This window comes from Drosophila yakuba, chromosome 3L (assembly GCF_016746365.2).
Source record: "Drosophila yakuba strain Tai18E2 chromosome 3L, Prin_Dyak_Tai18E2_2.1, whole genome shotgun sequence".
NCBI lineage: Eukaryota > Metazoa > Arthropoda > Insecta > Diptera > Drosophilidae > Drosophila > Drosophila yakuba.
This window is the reverse complement of record NC_052529.2, coordinates 7,765,184-7,781,131: the sequence shown is the minus strand read 5'-3', so window position 1 is coordinate 7,781,131 and position 15,948 is coordinate 7,765,184. Positions and strand designations below refer to the sequence as shown.

Sequence of the window (15,948 nt, the reverse complement as noted above, 5' to 3'; positions counted from 1 at the left end):
TTCTACTTTTTTATTTTTTGTAGTATTTAACAGGAAGCACCCGTCAACTTATAGTTGATTAAAAATCCAATCAAATCAATCATTCACAATCTTACACGTAGTCTTCCGAATGAGTAACTTTTTTCCCAAAAATATATATTAGTAAATTATTATGACAACGGAGGTGGAAAGTTTCCATAAAGAACTTGAAACTTTTAAGATTTCTGCACGTAATTTATTTATGATTTCTTCACAATTATGGGTCTGTTCTATTACAACTTATAGGATTATCTGAACAGTCTTAAATTATTTATATCTAGCAGAATAAAGGCAAATCTAGTTCAATGGCCTATTAACAATGTGGTGCCAGTTGGGCAGTCACATGAATGGGAGAAGAATCCTATAAATCTGATGTGGGTAATCTTATTTTAATCATCACATGCTTGCCAAACCAAAACTATATAATATAAGAAAACATTTTCGCTCTATAAATTAAAGTACTTCCCATCCGATACAGCCTAATCAGATTAAGATAGGCATGTGGAGTGGGTCATAAGACGCATTCGTCAACTCGAGTGGAAAGTTATAAAAGAATGCCGGTTGCGTTCAGTTTAAATGCATACGTGTTTGTTTGGTTTATTATAAAATTACAATAAATACAGAGTTACAACAACCATTCACATGCATCGTTTGAAATGAAAGGAAAGGAAAGGAAAGGAGAGGGTCTAAGACTAGGATGGTGCTTATTCGTACTGGGCAGCGTACTTCTTGTAGACCTCGATGTAGTAGGCCTTGGCATCGTCGATGGTCAGACCGGCCTTGCTCTTCCAGGCGTTGTAGCGGGCCTTCTTCTCCTCATCCTCCGGCTCCTCGATGTTGCAGTCGCCGACGGTGGCCTGCTTGTAGTAGCCGTAGAACTCGAGGAACTCCTCCTTGGTGGGCAGGTTCTTGAAGTTCTTGGCCTTCTCGACGATCTCCTCAAACTGCAAGGTTCACAAAGAAATGGTTACACTAACGATGGCATAATTGTTTGGCCAAGTAAAACTTACGGTGGGCATGTTGCTGGTAGTTGCTAGTTGGTTTCGGTAAACAAAAACAATCTGTGCGGATTTTGGGGGTGAACACCGTTTATATATTGGCAAACATGGCTCACACCTTTCGCTAATCTTATCATGCCCCCACTGCAATTGTAGTTCCCACTTGGGCTTATCACCAACGTACTTATATATTCGGGTAATCATGAAAAGTGAGAGTTCCTCTTAGGGGCAGTGAAATATATAATTAGTCAGACGGCAGCTTATCAGCGCTCTTGCACTTGCCAAAAAAAGTGGAGTGAGCCATATGCAGAAAGCTATATACCCACTATCTATGATTGATTGATTGGGCCGAGCCCCAACAACTACAGAAATCTGGATAGCCAAAAACCCGATACCTTAATTAATGGCTAGCCCATATTTTCACTAGTCATGGCCTCTGATTTACACCTAATTCACGTGAGTCAGGTGCTGTTCTATGTTATCATGGTGAAGTCGCACGATCTGTTACTAAGAATAGTTCTTCGGCCTTCTATGGTAGATAGATAGTAGTATCTACTCCTAAGGTTCCCCAAAAAATATTAATTAAACTATTTGAGCGGCATTATGGATACCAAGTTGGGCAATGCAGCTGTTCACATTTAAACTAATTAAATTTCCCAATATCTATTGAAATTGCCTATATAAGAACGTCGTTGGCGAGAAGAACTAACGTAGTATCGTATCACTCACAAACTCAGCAAAATGGTCAACTTTGAGGAAGCCGCCGAACTCGCCAAGAACTTCTCCAAGAAGCCCACCGACTCCGAGTTCCTGGAGTTCTACGGTCTCTTCAAGCAGGCCACCGTTGGCGATGTGAACATCGACAAGCCCGGCATTCTGGATCTCAAGAAGAAGGCCATGTACGAGGCCTGGAGCTCCAACAAGGGTCTCTCCAAGGAGGCCGCCAAGGAGGCCTACGTGAAGGTGTACGAGAAGTACGCCCCCAAGTACGCCTAAGGTCCGACCTCAGGACTATTCTCCATCTGACAAATAAACTCGAAATCTTATTATGAATATCCAAGCGGCTTACATACATGCGTATTTCTATTAGAAGGCCGCCTCGGATTGGGGCATCGAAACGGCGGCGGCGATGAGTGGCTTGGCCTGGCCGGCCTTCATCAGCATTACCCGGATCTGGGAGTTGTCCGCTGTGAGGCTGGCCGGTGGCAGCTTGTCCATGGGATCCAGTACCGCCACCACCTCAAAGTCCACCCGCAGCGGAACTCCTGGCAGGACACTGGGCAGTCGGGCCAATGTCTGCTGAATGGTATAGTGGCGGCGGTCCGCGTGGAGCAGAACCACCAGATTGGAGGCCATTTTGAAGGTGGACAGGTTCTGAACGGTGAGGTAGAGCCGGAATGCGGGTCCACTGCCGCAGACCTCGGCGGATAGCTTCACGGGGGCGTGGGTCAGGTCTCCGGATATGGTGCTCTCCGAGGAGTTGATGGCATCGATGGTTGCCCGGGCTGCCGTGTGGCGAAGGCGCCACAGCTCCACTTGGAAACTGCCGTAGGTTGCTGGATTGGGAAATTAAATGGTATAAGAATTTGCTAATTTCCTTCTCGATAAACAATGGATCTATTAGAATTCTAAACCAATTTTAACATTAAAGAAAAAAACTTGATTATGACAATAACTAGGAAAAAGTCTACTCTGAGGGTTCCCTGGAACCGGAATCACCTTCTAATTGAGTTTAATGGGAATTCGAGGCTCTATCATATTTAGTCATAATCTTTACACTTATGGAAAATAACGCATAGTATTGATAGTCACTTACTCGTAACAATGTCTATCCTTACTTTTTCGGTTTTCGAAAAAAAAAATTTTTACAATTTTTTGCATTTTCCTCAAGGGGTGCCATTATCAACATTTGCGAAAAATGGCAAAAAATTAGCATTTCAGTGTATGTACATGGATCGATAGGGAATTTTGTTACGAATTCAACGAGGTATGGCATTCCTACATTTGGACAACTATATTTACAGCTATCGAAAAAAAACGGATTATTTTATATCAACAATTCGGATATTTTCAATCGGCGTTTTCGATATTTTTTGGTTAAAAATTGCCGCACAGCTAAAATAAAGACTGTTTTGTGCTGCTAATAAACATAGCTAACTATGTGTATCCCCACTTTTTCGGTTTTCGAAAAAAAAAAATTTGACAAATTTTTGCATTTTCGGTAAGGGGTACCATCATCAAAAATTGCGAAAAATGGCAAAAAATTTTCATTTCAAAGTATGTACATGGATCGATAGGGAATTTTGTTACGAGTTCAACGAGGTATGGCATTCAACATTTGGACAACTATTTTTACTGCTATCGAAAAAAAAAAGATTATTTATTATCAAAAAATCGAAAAAAATAATTTTTGGTCAAAAAGGGATATTTTCAATTGGCGTTTTCGCCATTACTTGGCCAAAAATGGACGCACAGCTAAAAGAAAGACTGTTTTGTGCTGCTAATAAACATAGCTAACTATGTCTATCCCTACTTTTTCGGTTTTCGAAAAAAAAAAATTTGACAAATTTTTGCATTTTCGGTAAGGGGTACCATCATCAAAATTTGCGAAAAATGGCAAAAAATTTGCATTTCAAAGTATGTACATGGATCGATAGGGAATTTTGTTACGAATTCAACGAGGTATGGCATTCCACATTTGGACAACTATTTTTACTGCTATCGAAAAAAAACTGATTATTTTTTATAAAAAAAATGGGAAAAAAAAAATTTTATAAAAAATCGGATATTTTCAATCGGCGTTTTCGCCATAACTTTGTCAGAAATGGCCGCACAGCTAAAATAAAGACTGTTTTGTGCTGCTAATAAACATAGCTAACTATGTCTATCCCCACTTTTTCGATATTTGAAAAAAAAAATTTGACAAATTTTTGCATTTTCGGTACCATTATCAAAATTTGCTCTTGTTTTTTACTTTAAAACTTACATTTGGCCTGCTGCTTCTCTCGTGCAGCCTGCTCCACAAAGATGGAGCTCTTCTTGGGCTTATCCAGAATCGAGGCATCCACGATGGATTTGTGATCGCCCAATGCTCGCTTGTTGGCCAGATCCCCAGGTTTGGGCTCAAAGCGGGACACACGTCTCAGGATCTTCACCACGATTCCACCAGATTGAGTGACGAGGGTGAGCACATGATCCTCCATGCCCATTCGTCCGTAGAGCATGGCGTCCACCGTCTCCTCCAGAACAAACTCGTCCACCAGATAGCGCTGCAGATAGAACTTGACCACTCCGCCTCTGAGCGCAATGGCCACCAGGGTGAGTCCCAGATGGGTGAGGGGCAACGGAAGGAGGCAAACGGGCAGATCGGCCATAGGCACCTGGTATAACAGCTTGCCGCGCTTTGAGTAGCACAGATAGCGATTGTCCATGGTGGAGGCGATTATCGTCTGATCGATGGGTAGCAGCAGGAGACCGGTTAGTGGAATTCCGAGCTTGAAAATCTCCTGCCCCTCAGGTTGACTTTTGCGCAGGAGATAAACACCGCCATTCCGCGTGGCCACCACGATGCAGAAATCCGTCTCAAAGGTTCCCTGCACGGAGATCAGGCTCGGCACGGCAGTCTCATCGTCGCATGCCTTGCCCTGATAGACCAAATTGAAACCCTGCGGCTCCAGGATCATGATGTGCCCCGTATCGGTGGCCAGTACCAAGTGGGATGGCGGATTGGCATCGCTGGAGATGCGCTTAATGCAGCACATGGCCACGATACTGCCAATCCGACCCACTGGCGAGTCCTTGTGAGTGGCGATGAAGTTCTCCCGCTCCTGCTCGTCCATTTGCAGAAGGCGCTGCGATTTCCGCGACAGCTTGTAGTGGTCAATGGTTTTCAGGGAGTCGAGCAGGGCGGGATGTGCATTTGGCTTCACAACCGGCAGCTTGCGCCACACCTCCAGCTCCAGATCCTCGGACTCCTGTGCGGGAATTGTGTACTTGAAGTACGGCTTTAGGTGGCGATAGAAGAGCACTGACTCGGCGATGGCCACGGCAATTACTGGAAAATTTAAAATGGTCAATGATAATAAGTTTTTAAATGAGTAAATGTACCCGGTGTTTTGGGCTCCGTTTCATCGATGTAGAGACTTTCAATGGCCGCAGGAATCCCCGGCAGTGGCTGCTCCTGTTTGAGTTTTAGACCACGGAAAACCTTGAGCGTGGCACTGGGCTCCTCGGCGGCGTTGTCCAGTGAAATGTCCGCCGCCAGCAGCCGCACATATCCGTCGCACTGCACGTCACTTAGGGCCATGCAACTGGACAGTGTGGTGAGATGTTGGGAGGAACTCTCGTCCTCCGTGTCCACGTGAAGCCAGTTGGGAGCACCGGCCATGGCAGGATCTTGGTGTAAAGTTTGCAGCACAGTGTGAAAACGAACAGGTGATTCAGGACATGCTTTTGTTTTGGTTTTTCTTGTCCTTAGCAACCGGGATGACCGCATATTTTTGGTTTGTTTTTAGATTTCTAGCTTAAAAACACACAATTGTCACAGAATTATTTTTAAAGTAATAAAGGCTTTTATTATTGTAAGAGCAATTGGAAAAATTACAAAACCGATCGAAATAAGGGTAATTGCGATTATTATTTTAAATTAGCCGCCACAAATGCATTTTGCCTCGCATTGATCTGGTCACACTTTAAGCCGGCAGGCTAAGGATGTGCAAGCACCGATAGTCGATATTATCGACAGGCTGGAGCACTTAGTCGATAGCCACTTCGATAGCTTATCGCGAAACACATTCGATATAAATACCATCTACGAGACGCCAGACGTTGAATTCAATATTTAATATTTTTTATAACTAAGTGATTTGCCTAGGCCCAATTTCGCTGCTAGTGATGTCGGCGCTATGGGACGAGACGCCGCTTTTCCACAAGGGCGAGATAGTCCTTTGCTACGAGCCGGATAAATCGAAGGCCCGTGTTCTTTACACCAGCAAGGTAAACACACACACACACACACGCGCGCGCACGCACACCGGCGCACATTGAAGTGTCAAGTAAACGTCATAGGCGAAGTTTTCACAAATGATTTTCCGTTTCCTGCACTTTTCCGTACTTGCCGCAGGTTCTGAACGTCTTTGAGCGCCGGAACGAACATGGCCTGAGGTTCTACGAATACAAGATCCACTTCCAGGGCTGGCGGCCCTCCTACGATCGCTGTGTGCGCGCCCCCGTCCTGCTGAAAGACAACGAGGAGAATCGCCAGTTGCAGAGGGAGTTGGCCGAAGCCGCCAAGCTGCAGATGTAAGATAAGCCACTAGATATACAGGGAATACTTTTCTAATGAGTTCCCCTTATTTTCCACACAGTCGTGGTGACTACTCCTACAAGGGCACACCCGATAAGCCGGCGGCCAAGAAGAAACGCGGCGGAAAAGCGACACACGTTGAAGAAGCCCTTGCGGACCCACTGGACACGGGACACCTCAAGGCGGAGCACGAAATGGCGCCCACTCCACGAGTAGCAAGCAACCGGACGCGTGACAACAGCGGCGGCAAGCGGAAGGAGAAACCCGCGCCCGCCGATGCCCGATTAAAGGGAAACCGGGGACGACAAACGGAGACCTACTATCACAATAACACCAATGATGTATCTGTCGATGGCCATGTGCCCCAGGAGGATCGCGTTATGATGCGCGTCAGTGAGCGATTGCGGGAGCTTATAGAGTACGATCGGAATATGGTCAAGGTACTAGGCAAACAGCACGCCCTGCCTGCGCGCGTGCCCATCGTGACTATCATGGAGAACTTTGTCAAGCAGCAGGCCGTGGAGCTAGCCATTAGCATCAAGCAGGACAGCTCGAGAGCCAGGAACACGCAGAGTCGCAATGCCCGAATGGAGCGGGAATACGATCGCGTTATGTCCAGGTTAGTTGCCACTTTACAATATACCTAGCAACCCACTAATTCTCTTGCTTACAGTGTCTGCATGCTGAAGGAAGTAGTGGACGGATTGCGCATCTACTTCGAGTTTCACGTGGATGACCACTTGCTGTATAAGGAGGAGAAGGAGTACGTTCACAACTATCTCACAGACGTCAACATGCGAAACTGCAGCCTAATATTAAACAAGTCGTACGAGTACATCAATCCCAGCGGCGACACGGAACTGATCGGTCTGGACGGTACGCCAGTGGGCGAAGGATCGGGCAACACCAATGGACAGATCGGAGGTATTACACTCGGCGGTCCGGAGTACGAGAAGCAGTTGCAAAAGTGCCTGCTCTACATCGTGACTACCAGTGGGAAAAACACTGCGCAGGCCTATGAGAGAACCTCTCCGTACACGGCTGCCTACAAACTACCTATGGAGATGCGCGGAATTCTTCACGAAACATTCAAGTGGCGGCTTTTATCAGCGGAATCACCGCCAGAAAAGTCCATGGTCTTTGGCGCTCCTCACTTGGTTAGACTGATGAGTATGTAACATCCATTTTGCACCCTATAGCACACATTAATTAATGGTACTTGCAGTAAAAATGCCTATGTTCTTAAACGCATCGCCAATCAGCAATAAGAAGCTTGAAGATCTACTTCCCCTCCTCGACGCCTTTATCAAGTAAGTCTGGTACCTTTGTAGCCCACAACCAAGCTAATCTGTTGCTTTTGCAGCTACTTGGAGAACCACAGGGAGTGGTTCGATAAGGATAACTATGTGAACTCCACTGCGCTGCCCCAGGACGAGCTGCAGCGTGAGCTGTTGGACTCCTTGGATGGAATTGCTGCTTAGCTTTAGTTGATCGTAGTTATCTAGTTTATTTATTATTAAGATTAAAGCTTATGTTCTTTTATTTAAAGATTTGTAATTGTCGTTTTGGTTTCTTCAACTACACACTTTGTAAACAACGCACTTCTATAAAAAGTCTCCTAATGTGATCGTATAATCGAATAATGCCTACAACTATATGTTAAATATTGAAAATACGATTTTAACATTTTTTTTTTTGTTTTTTTGCTTATCCTAAGTTTTAGTTGAGTAGTACATGCTAGTATTTTTGTCATGCTTTTTTTTTTGTGCTCAAATACATTTAAGAGTTGGAAAGTTTTTGTCTTTTGTATTAAGGATTTGTGGACCTTGAGTTGGAATGTGCAGGGAATTCTTCAGATTTGTATAACTTCTCAAAATATTGCAACTGTAACAACTATGTGTGTGTGTGTGCTGTTTTTTGTGTTTCAGGTCCTGCTTAGAAATTCGAAATTGTCGCTTGGACGGCTTGGAGTTGGATGCATTCGCGTTTGTAACATGTGTAAACTTGGGACGTTAACTTGGACGATGACTGAACTGGACCGCGTGCCCTCACTTCTGTCGCTTGGTGGCACTGCTTGCCGTGGGTCGCATGAAGCTGCTCACGGATCGACTGCTGCTGGTGCTCCTTTGCTGGGGACTCGCGTTCGCACTCATCCTGGCCTGCTGCTGCTGGTTAAGGGCATTCTTCACCAGCACCACGCTGCGAGCGGCGCTCATCCGGGACTGGGACTGGGACTGGGGTTGGGACTGGGATTGATTCTCCTTAAAACTGGTGCTGCCATTGATATTCGATTTCGGTGCGGTGTTGGACATCTTGCTGCGCACTAGGATCACACTGGGTCCCACACTCGAGCCACTGCTGCTGCTTCTGCTGGCGGGGACGCCACGTCCCTGGGTAGGTCGCAGATTCTGGGCGGCCAGTGGTCTCTTGCTGGGCGAGGAGTCAACGGACACTGTGGCTCCCGCTCGCTGGACGGCGGGCAGTCGTCTGACCACCGTTTGCGTGGAGGCTCCACTGTTGATGGACGATCGCGAGGAGCGCAGACTGTTTCTGGAACTGCTGCGTTCCACGCCAGACAGAACCTGTTGCTCCTGCGGCGAGCGTCTCACGGCGGATGCGGATCTTAGTGGTGCTGCACTGGCCAATGGCTGACCGTTGGGCATGCGGAGCGGTCGGCTGGCGGAGAGACTCCTCTTGACCGTTGCAGTTTGAGTGGCAGGGATTTGGTTTTGTGACTTGCTGGCTGTCGCGCCCGGGGATCCGGAACTCTTCATCCTGGCCTGCTGCAGGCGATCGGCCAGCCGACTGCCCATCTGGGTGATGCTGGTGGTTGTGGGCTTTTGCTTCTGCATCGGACGCTGGCGGGCAGGAGTCTCGTTTACGCCCTCGTTGCACGAGGAGTTCGTGCTCTCACCCTTTCCATGCGAGGGAGTGTCCGACACAAGACTCTGCGTCTCCTCGAAGCCCTCGTCATTGAGTTCGTGATGGTGTCCACTGGCGGAGAGTTTCAGCTTGGAGGGCGTGATCTCCCGCGGCGGACTCCAAGGTCGTTCTGGAGTTCCCGTGGGCGATTTCAGATTCCGAATGGCCTCCCTCACATCCTCCTGATTGATGGAACTGATGTGGCGACCCACCTTCTCCAGCTTGTTGATCGTCCGCTCCTTCTGCTTGGACTTCTCGGGTGCTGGTGGCTCTGGCTTCGATGGCGAAGTAGTCTTCGCCTCTGCTGTGCTGGTGGTCAGGATATCCTCATTGCCACTGCTGTAGTCCGTGGGTCTCTTGTAGCGTCGTGTGCGGCGGGCCAGGGCATGGCGATCGAAGTGACCCGGCGCATCCTGTTCCGCTGAGTTGATCTTCTCCTCCGGCACAGCCTTTGGTTTGTCCGTCATGCTCACGGTGACCACAGTGGTAGTGGGCGTGGCTATGACCCGTCGACTAACTGGTGGCGTCTCTATATTATCCGCATCCACGTCCTTGGACGAGCCCTGCATCTCGTTTTGGGTCTTGTGATGGCTGAGCAGGCTGGCAAAGGTGTCGTCGGACACTTGTGGCTTTGGTGACTTGGGTGGCAGTGGCTGCTCCTCCGGTTTCGCAGGCTGCAGTTCCCGGCTGGAAGATCGCCTGATGTAGCTTTGCAGTCGCTCGTTGCTCATGTCCCTTTCGCCCTGTTTCTGGATTAGGGACTTTCGACGATCTTCCTCGGCTATCGACTGCAGTGCAATGGGACTCGACTGTTCCTGCGATCGCTGTCGGCGATATTGACGCAGTGCATCATGCGGCTGGGCATCGGCAATGGCCTGCAGATTGGCCACCACGTCCGTCTGCTCCAGCGTCCTCGAGGGCTTCCAGTCGGCGTAGACGCGCTGGTATTTGCCGAACTCCTGATCCGTTCTGGTAGTGGAGTTAGTGGGATTAGTTGTCGTGGGCGTGTTCGTTGGCGTAGCTGTCGTCGTCGACGGCAGGATCTTCTCCTCCGGCAAGGGGTCCAGTTTTCGTTCGTTTTCTGCAAACATAGAATATGTCTATAAGATCCATTTTCACCCGAAGCTCTAGGGGAATCTTACCAGTTTCGTTTTCGAGCGAACGCCGATTGGCGTTGACCAGACGACGCTTGCGCCTGTACTCCTCGTTCTGCTTCTCATCGCTCTCGTTGGATTGCAGCCACGTCTCGATCTTCTGGCGCCACTCACGGGATATTCTATAAAATGCATCATTTAATTAAAAATTTAAAGGAAAAGGGGAAGGAGCTGTATCCCTCACCTTGGTTTCGCATCCTCGTTCGTAGACTGCGTTTGAGTAATCGCCGATCCACTGCCCGTGGGCGTATTCGCTGCTGTTGTGGGCGTGCCAGCTGCACTGGCCAGCGGAGATTGCAGTCGCTCCTGGGCATTTTGCTGCTGATGCTGCTGCTGCTGCAGAAGTGGAGCTGGGGAGCTGGCCCGTTCGCGATCCAGGCCAAAGTCAATGTTGAGCAAATCGGGTCGCTTGCGACTGGAGCTTCCGGAGCGGGCACGACGAGCCCACGAGCGATCCAGACTGCCGTAGGCCGCCTTCCGCTCCCTGCTGTTGTGTCCATCGTGCGGACCCGTCGAACTCCTCAGGAACTCCATCAGGTCATCCTCCTCGGCTAATACTCGACTACGCCGGCGCCTTAGACTTCCGTTGGGTGTGATGTCCGGCGAGGCGCCATCCTGTTCCACGCGGATGAAACCATTGCTGAGCTCTCCGGAGCCCAGGTGCCGGCGACTAAGTGCAGGACTAGCCCTGGGATCGAAGAGAGCATCGCCCAAGAAGGAGTGCTCCGAATCGGACACTGGCGTACCAGCCGGACCAACTGTGAATGCATGCAGTAAGTAAGAAACATGTTTGCCCAGCACATGCGATGCACTTACTCTGCCTGGCTCTGCGGGCCAGCTGCTCCTCGCGCTGCTTCCTCCGGAGCGTGGCCTGCTGCTCCTGCTGCTGGCGGCGCTCGTTCTCCTTGACCGCCTGCTTGAATTTATCACAGAAGTTGTGGAAGATCTTGAAGCACTCCTCCAGGCGGAAGGTGGCCGCGTCGTCGCAGAAGAACTCGGACATTTTGAGACGCATGGACTCCACCTGTTTCATGCCAGCTTGGAGCACGGATAGCTCGGATTCGGCGGCCTGCAGGAAGTCGGCCATTTGCTCCTTGATGTCCGCATCCGTGGCTGGCTGCTCGATCTGCCTGGCTATTCTCCTAATCCTGCCGTCCAGTGTGTTGATTTCATTGTTGATCTGCTCCGATGTGGTTCTAAAGATAGAACAATTTTAAGTAAACAACAATTTTTAAGGATTCTGCACATTCACTTACTTGCTGGCACTTTCGAGGTTGCTCAGTTGTCCTGTGAATTGAAGCAACTCGGGATTGCGTTTCTCCGCCTGCAGAGCCACAAAGTGAATGAGGTTCATGCCCGGCTTATTCGCCCGGATGTCAGTGAGTTTTTGCAGCGATGATAGCTTCACGCCCGCCGCATTTCCAGCGTATCCGCCGGAGTTGAGGAAGTTTCCAGCCACCACGACCATGTAAAGGACCTCCTGCAGGGTCTTGTTATTGAGCAGATCGTCGCCAGCATAGAGCATCGCATTGATGCAGGGCTCCAGATAGGCCACATTCGCCGCAAACTCCTCCTTGAGCAACATGCTCTCAATTCGCAATTTGTAGCTTTAAAATGAAAAGGGTAAGGATGAAGTAATAGTTATTAATAATTAAGGATAACTACTCACTTGGGCACCTCCAGCAGCTGCAGCAGGAACTTCTCGGCATTGCCCAGTCGTCCCTTATCCCCGTTGAATCCCTTCAGCATGTCCAGCTCATCCACCTCGGGCATTATCTTCAGCAGACCCCGCAGCCTCTCCGCTCCGATCTCCTCGTGGGCGCCCTGCCGGATCAACTGGATGATGTCGTCGTTGCTGGTGCGGAACTGCTTCAGGAATATGTTCACATTCAGACTCCTCTTGCCGTCGAGCAGCGTGATCTCTGTGCTCTCCTTCTTGGACTTTCGGTCCAGCGTATCGCAACCATTAGATCCGGCGGTGGCCTGACTGCCATCGCGTCCCAACTTGGGTGATCCCTGGGCACTGGCTGTTTGCAGGCAGAAGAGTCCCTCCATCTCGTTCCAGTCGATGTCCTGCATGGGGCTGTCCTGATGATTGCTGGCCACGATGCTCCAGATGTTCTGCTTGCCCAGGACCTTGTTGTGCGGTATCTTGCCCCAGTTAATGGTCTTCATCTTGGCCTTGGGCGCGGGCGTGTCCTGTTGGGGCAGCAGTATGGCAGTGGCCACCGCCTCCGCGGCCATGGGATCTGGTGTCCTGGGCCGCGAGGCCAGTTGCATCGCGGGCGGAGGTGGCGGCGGAGGCAGGGCGCCACCATTGATCATGGGCGGTGGCGGTGGCGGCGGTGCTGGGCCATTTAACGGCGGTGGCGGGGGCGGTGGTGCTGCAGTTGCCGCCATGGGCGCCATGGGTGGTGGCGGTGGCGGAGGCGTCGTCTTGGCCGACACACCCATCGGCTGGGAGGAGGGCTTGCGGGTGGGGCTGCTGGCATCGCTGCCGCGACAACTCTGGCAGGCGAACTTCTGGCTACTGGGCGTGCGCAGCAGGCGCACCGAATCCTCGTGACTCTCGAGGAGCGTGGCGCGGTGGACCAGACGCTCTGTGGTGTCCCAGATGATGTCGCTGAGCGGCTCCTTGGGATCGATGCGCAGCAGGTGCTGCAGTATGTTGAGGAATGGCACTTCCTGCGGCGTATCAGCCACCTGTAAAATACAATTTAAGTTGAGCTTTCACTTTGAAGCGACCACTTTGCGTATACGTATTTCCTTGCAAAATGCCAGTAGCATTAGCGAAATAAAGCATACGCCCTGTTGCACAAACTCACCTGTCGCAAAATCGCATAGAAAACATCAAGATGCGAGTTGAGATTGATGCCATCGGGCGCCTGAAGGCTCTGGGCCTCGTCGCATTCCTGCTGCTCCACGAATACGTCCAATTGTACGATGATATCGCCCACACTTTGTGCGACTTTTCTGTAATGCAGAATATAATCGCAATGATAATTGGATCACTTGCAAATCGAGGGTTAAGCTGTGGAAAATCTTTGTCGGTCCGCACTAATTATTCAAGCTGGCATTGCATTGCTGCTGGCAATTTGTAGTTTGTTTTGTGTTGACACAACTCACAGCCTTTGAAATTTATTTCTTTTTTATTCATTCGTTTTTCAGATATATGTGCATAAATATATATATTTATGGCCCAACTGGAGCAGGGGGTCTATCCACAAGTAGTTGACGCTTGCCAGAATCGATAGAGAACAACAAACTTCGCCTCTGACATTGAGTAACCTCCGGAGGCTGCCAACAAAAAGAAAAGGGGGCGGTGGCAGCAAAAGGACCTTCGACCTGCTGCACACTCACTTGAGATTCTGCACCAGTTGCAAGGCGGCGCAGCTGTAACGGGACAGCGAGCCGCAAAATGTGACACGGCGCTGCAGGTGCAACGGCGATGGCGATGGCGTCACGGAAGCGGATGCGGAAACGGACGCGGAACCGGAAGCGGAAACGGATGACGTCGCCGATGAGGCGACGGACTCCGATGTGAGGGATGGCGGCGGCGAGGGCGATGCTGACGACTCCACGTTGCCTGCCTCGAGCAGCCTTGGCAATCAAAAATATATCGCGTCTACAGGCAGCTCATTGCACACACGCGGCTTGCAAAATCGTTAGCCTTGCGCAATGTCCTTGCTCTGGCACAGCTCCGCTTTTGGCCTTTTGACAATTGATATCCATACATTGACTAGCACTTTTTTCTGTTTTTTTTTTTTGTTTTTTTGGCCCGTTTTTAATTGTATTGCCCCAATCGCTTGCTTTTGCGGTTCGAACGAGAGAACGGCCAGAATGGCAATAACGAGGACGAGACAGCCTGGCACTATAGAATGTTTGAGCTATGGCCACGACATGGCGATTTGGCGGCACGGAGAGCCTCGTCGCCAAATCCGAGTCCTTGTTGTTTTTGGCGGCCACGTGCTGCGCGCGCAGGAGTTTTCCTCATTATTTGCGAAGCGCCCACGGCGGCCTCTTTCACATTCCGGAGCAACTTCGTCCGCATCGTGCACATTGGACACCCGGACACCAGCACGTGATTCTCCGTTTTTTGTTTGTTGTTGTTTTGGCCAGCACCTTCTATTTTGGTCCGTCACGGAAGTTGTTACGGACTTTTGGGAGTGGAGGAGGGCGGCTCACTGGCGGCGGCAAGGAAATTGGGTAACCAAAACGCCAAATTACAAAACTTTAAACGGAAGCTTCAACTAACCGAAAGGAAAAAGTCAGTTTGAAGAAGAAATTTAAGTTGCAATGTTGAAAATCTCAGTAAATAAGTAGATAGTTCAGTTAACTTCCAAGTTCATTTTCAAATCTCTGTAATCTTGGTTTTGAGTTTAGTTAAAAATCCTTTAATCCTTCTTGTGATAAGATAGACTTCTGCAAAGCAGCTTAGCCAACTTTGTTATTACTAACTTAACTTAATAACTTAATAGAAAAGAAATCCCAGACATACATTTCCATCCCAGCTTTTATTCATAGGTGCCTCTTGATCCCAAGACTGTGTTGTTTCCAATTGTATTTCCTACTCTTTGAACACTCCAACGAAATACTTGAGTAATCGAAAATGTCTATTCTTGACACGGTTCTAATAATCCCCCTGAAATGCGATACTCTGGAGTTTATTTTTAGCAGGCATTTATGAGTTTGACGGTAATTCGATACTAGCGCACATCCATCACTCTCGGGTTGATAAACAACTTCGATTCGGATTTCGAATCGATTAGAACACATTATGTGGAAGAACAATTAAAATCAGCTTAAAGCATCTGGACGGCTTCCAAGCTACGCAGAATCGAGACTCGAATGAATCTCAATGGTTCTCCATCTCCTCCAAATCAAATAAAAAAAAAAAAAAGAGGCGGTCTCAAATCAAAGCGCTATGTGGCTGAATGAAAACGTTTAAGGCGCTTCCAAATACCAAATTCCAAATAAATTAAATAGCGCCACGCAAACTACGCATTTCGTGTAGATGTGTGCGCGTTAAAATTTTAATAACAATAGAACCAAAGGGGTATCCTCTCATCTGCTGGATGGAATTGGAAAAATGCCCCAAGACAAATGGGCCGGGACAATCAATTAGTCAACTGTGAGCTCCAAGCTGAGAAATCAGCCATCAGCCAGCTTGTTTGTTATTGTTCGCATTTGGGCTTGAACTATTTTCAAAATTAATTGATTTTGCTAGTTTCCCTCGTTTGCGAGAGCCACAAATTTGTCAAGCAGAGGGCCATAAATAAAACCCGTTTTGTAGGGTGAGACGCAGATGCGACTAATTGATTTATTGTTGACTAATTAAATATTGAATTAATTGGTTTGCTCGCAAGCGGCGCAAATTATTTTCATAAGACTCGATGATCTCTTCTCCAGTTTGACAATCATCCCTGCCAGCAATTTCTTGAGTGATCATTAGCGTTCCGCCCCCAGATCCTCCCCAGAAAATTAAAATCCATTTCAAAATCAACAAATACCTTGATCTTGTCTTATTGTCCCATGCAAATTAAATGTGCGT

The 15,948-nt window shown here is 48.7% G+C and overlaps 5 protein-coding genes across 6 annotated transcripts in view; 2 read left to right on the top strand and 3 right to left on the bottom strand.

Moving 5' to 3' along the window:
- Positions 1-584: 584 nt before the first annotated feature.
- On the bottom strand, positions 585-1,236 carry LOC6533270 (acyl-CoA-binding protein). Its single transcript, XM_002093960.4, has 2 exons — positions 1,029-1,236; positions 585-962 (listed from the first exon to the last, which is right to left on the bottom strand). Exons 1-2 carry the CDS (start codon positions 1,218-1,220, stop codon positions 723-725), a joined length of 432 nt encoding a protein of 143 aa, XP_002093996.2. The 5' UTR covers positions 1,221-1,236; the 3' UTR covers positions 585-722.
- A 483-nt stretch (positions 1,237-1,719) lies between these two features.
- Positions 1,720-2,084, top strand: LOC6533269 (acyl-CoA-binding protein). The gene has a single exon (XM_002093959.4). The coding sequence runs from the start codon at positions 1,758-1,760 to the stop codon at positions 2,010-2,012; it is 255 nt and encodes an 84-aa protein (XP_002093995.1). The 5' UTR covers positions 1,720-1,757; the 3' UTR covers positions 2,013-2,084.
- On the bottom strand, positions 2,053-5,573 carry LOC6533268 (Bardet-Biedl syndrome 1 protein homolog). The gene is made up of 3 exons (XM_002093958.3): positions 5,124-5,573; positions 4,003-5,070; positions 2,053-2,572 (listed from the first exon to the last, which is right to left on the bottom strand). Exons 1-3 carry the CDS (start codon positions 5,509-5,511, stop codon positions 2,103-2,105), a joined length of 1,926 nt encoding a protein of 641 aa, XP_002093994.2. The 5' UTR covers positions 5,512-5,573; the 3' UTR covers positions 2,053-2,102.
- Positions 5,574-5,814: 241 nt separating this feature from the next.
- Positions 5,815-8,114, top strand: LOC6533267 (protein male-specific lethal-3). The gene is made up of 6 exons (XM_002093957.3): positions 5,815-6,011; positions 6,139-6,317; positions 6,383-6,940; positions 6,995-7,491; positions 7,547-7,631; positions 7,685-8,114. Exons 1-6 carry the CDS (start codon positions 5,910-5,912, stop codon positions 7,800-7,802), a joined length of 1,539 nt encoding a protein of 512 aa, XP_002093993.1. The 5' UTR covers positions 5,815-5,909; the 3' UTR covers positions 7,803-8,114.
- Positions 7,804-15,948, bottom strand: part of LOC6533266 (formin-J) — a 30,306-nt gene continuing 22,161 nt past the window's right edge. The window contains exons 5-12 of one of the 2 annotated variants that reach the window (XM_002093956.4): positions 13,758-13,997; positions 13,223-13,370; positions 12,067-13,100; positions 11,654-12,004; positions 11,214-11,593; positions 10,582-11,155; positions 10,386-10,519; positions 7,844-10,324 (exon numbers count right to left, since the gene is read on the bottom strand). In XM_002093956.4, coding sequence (XP_002093992.2) covers positions 8,370-10,324; positions 10,386-10,519; positions 10,582-11,155; positions 11,214-11,593; positions 11,654-12,004; positions 12,067-13,100; positions 13,223-13,370; positions 13,758-13,997 — 4,816 coding nt within the window. In that variant the 3' untranslated portion in view covers positions 7,844-8,369. Of the gene's footprint in view, positions 10,325-10,385; positions 10,520-10,581; positions 11,156-11,213; positions 11,594-11,653; positions 12,005-12,066; positions 13,101-13,222; positions 13,371-13,757; positions 13,998-15,948 lie in introns of both variants that reach the window. The other variant, XM_015194396.2, reaches the window with a different exon arrangement.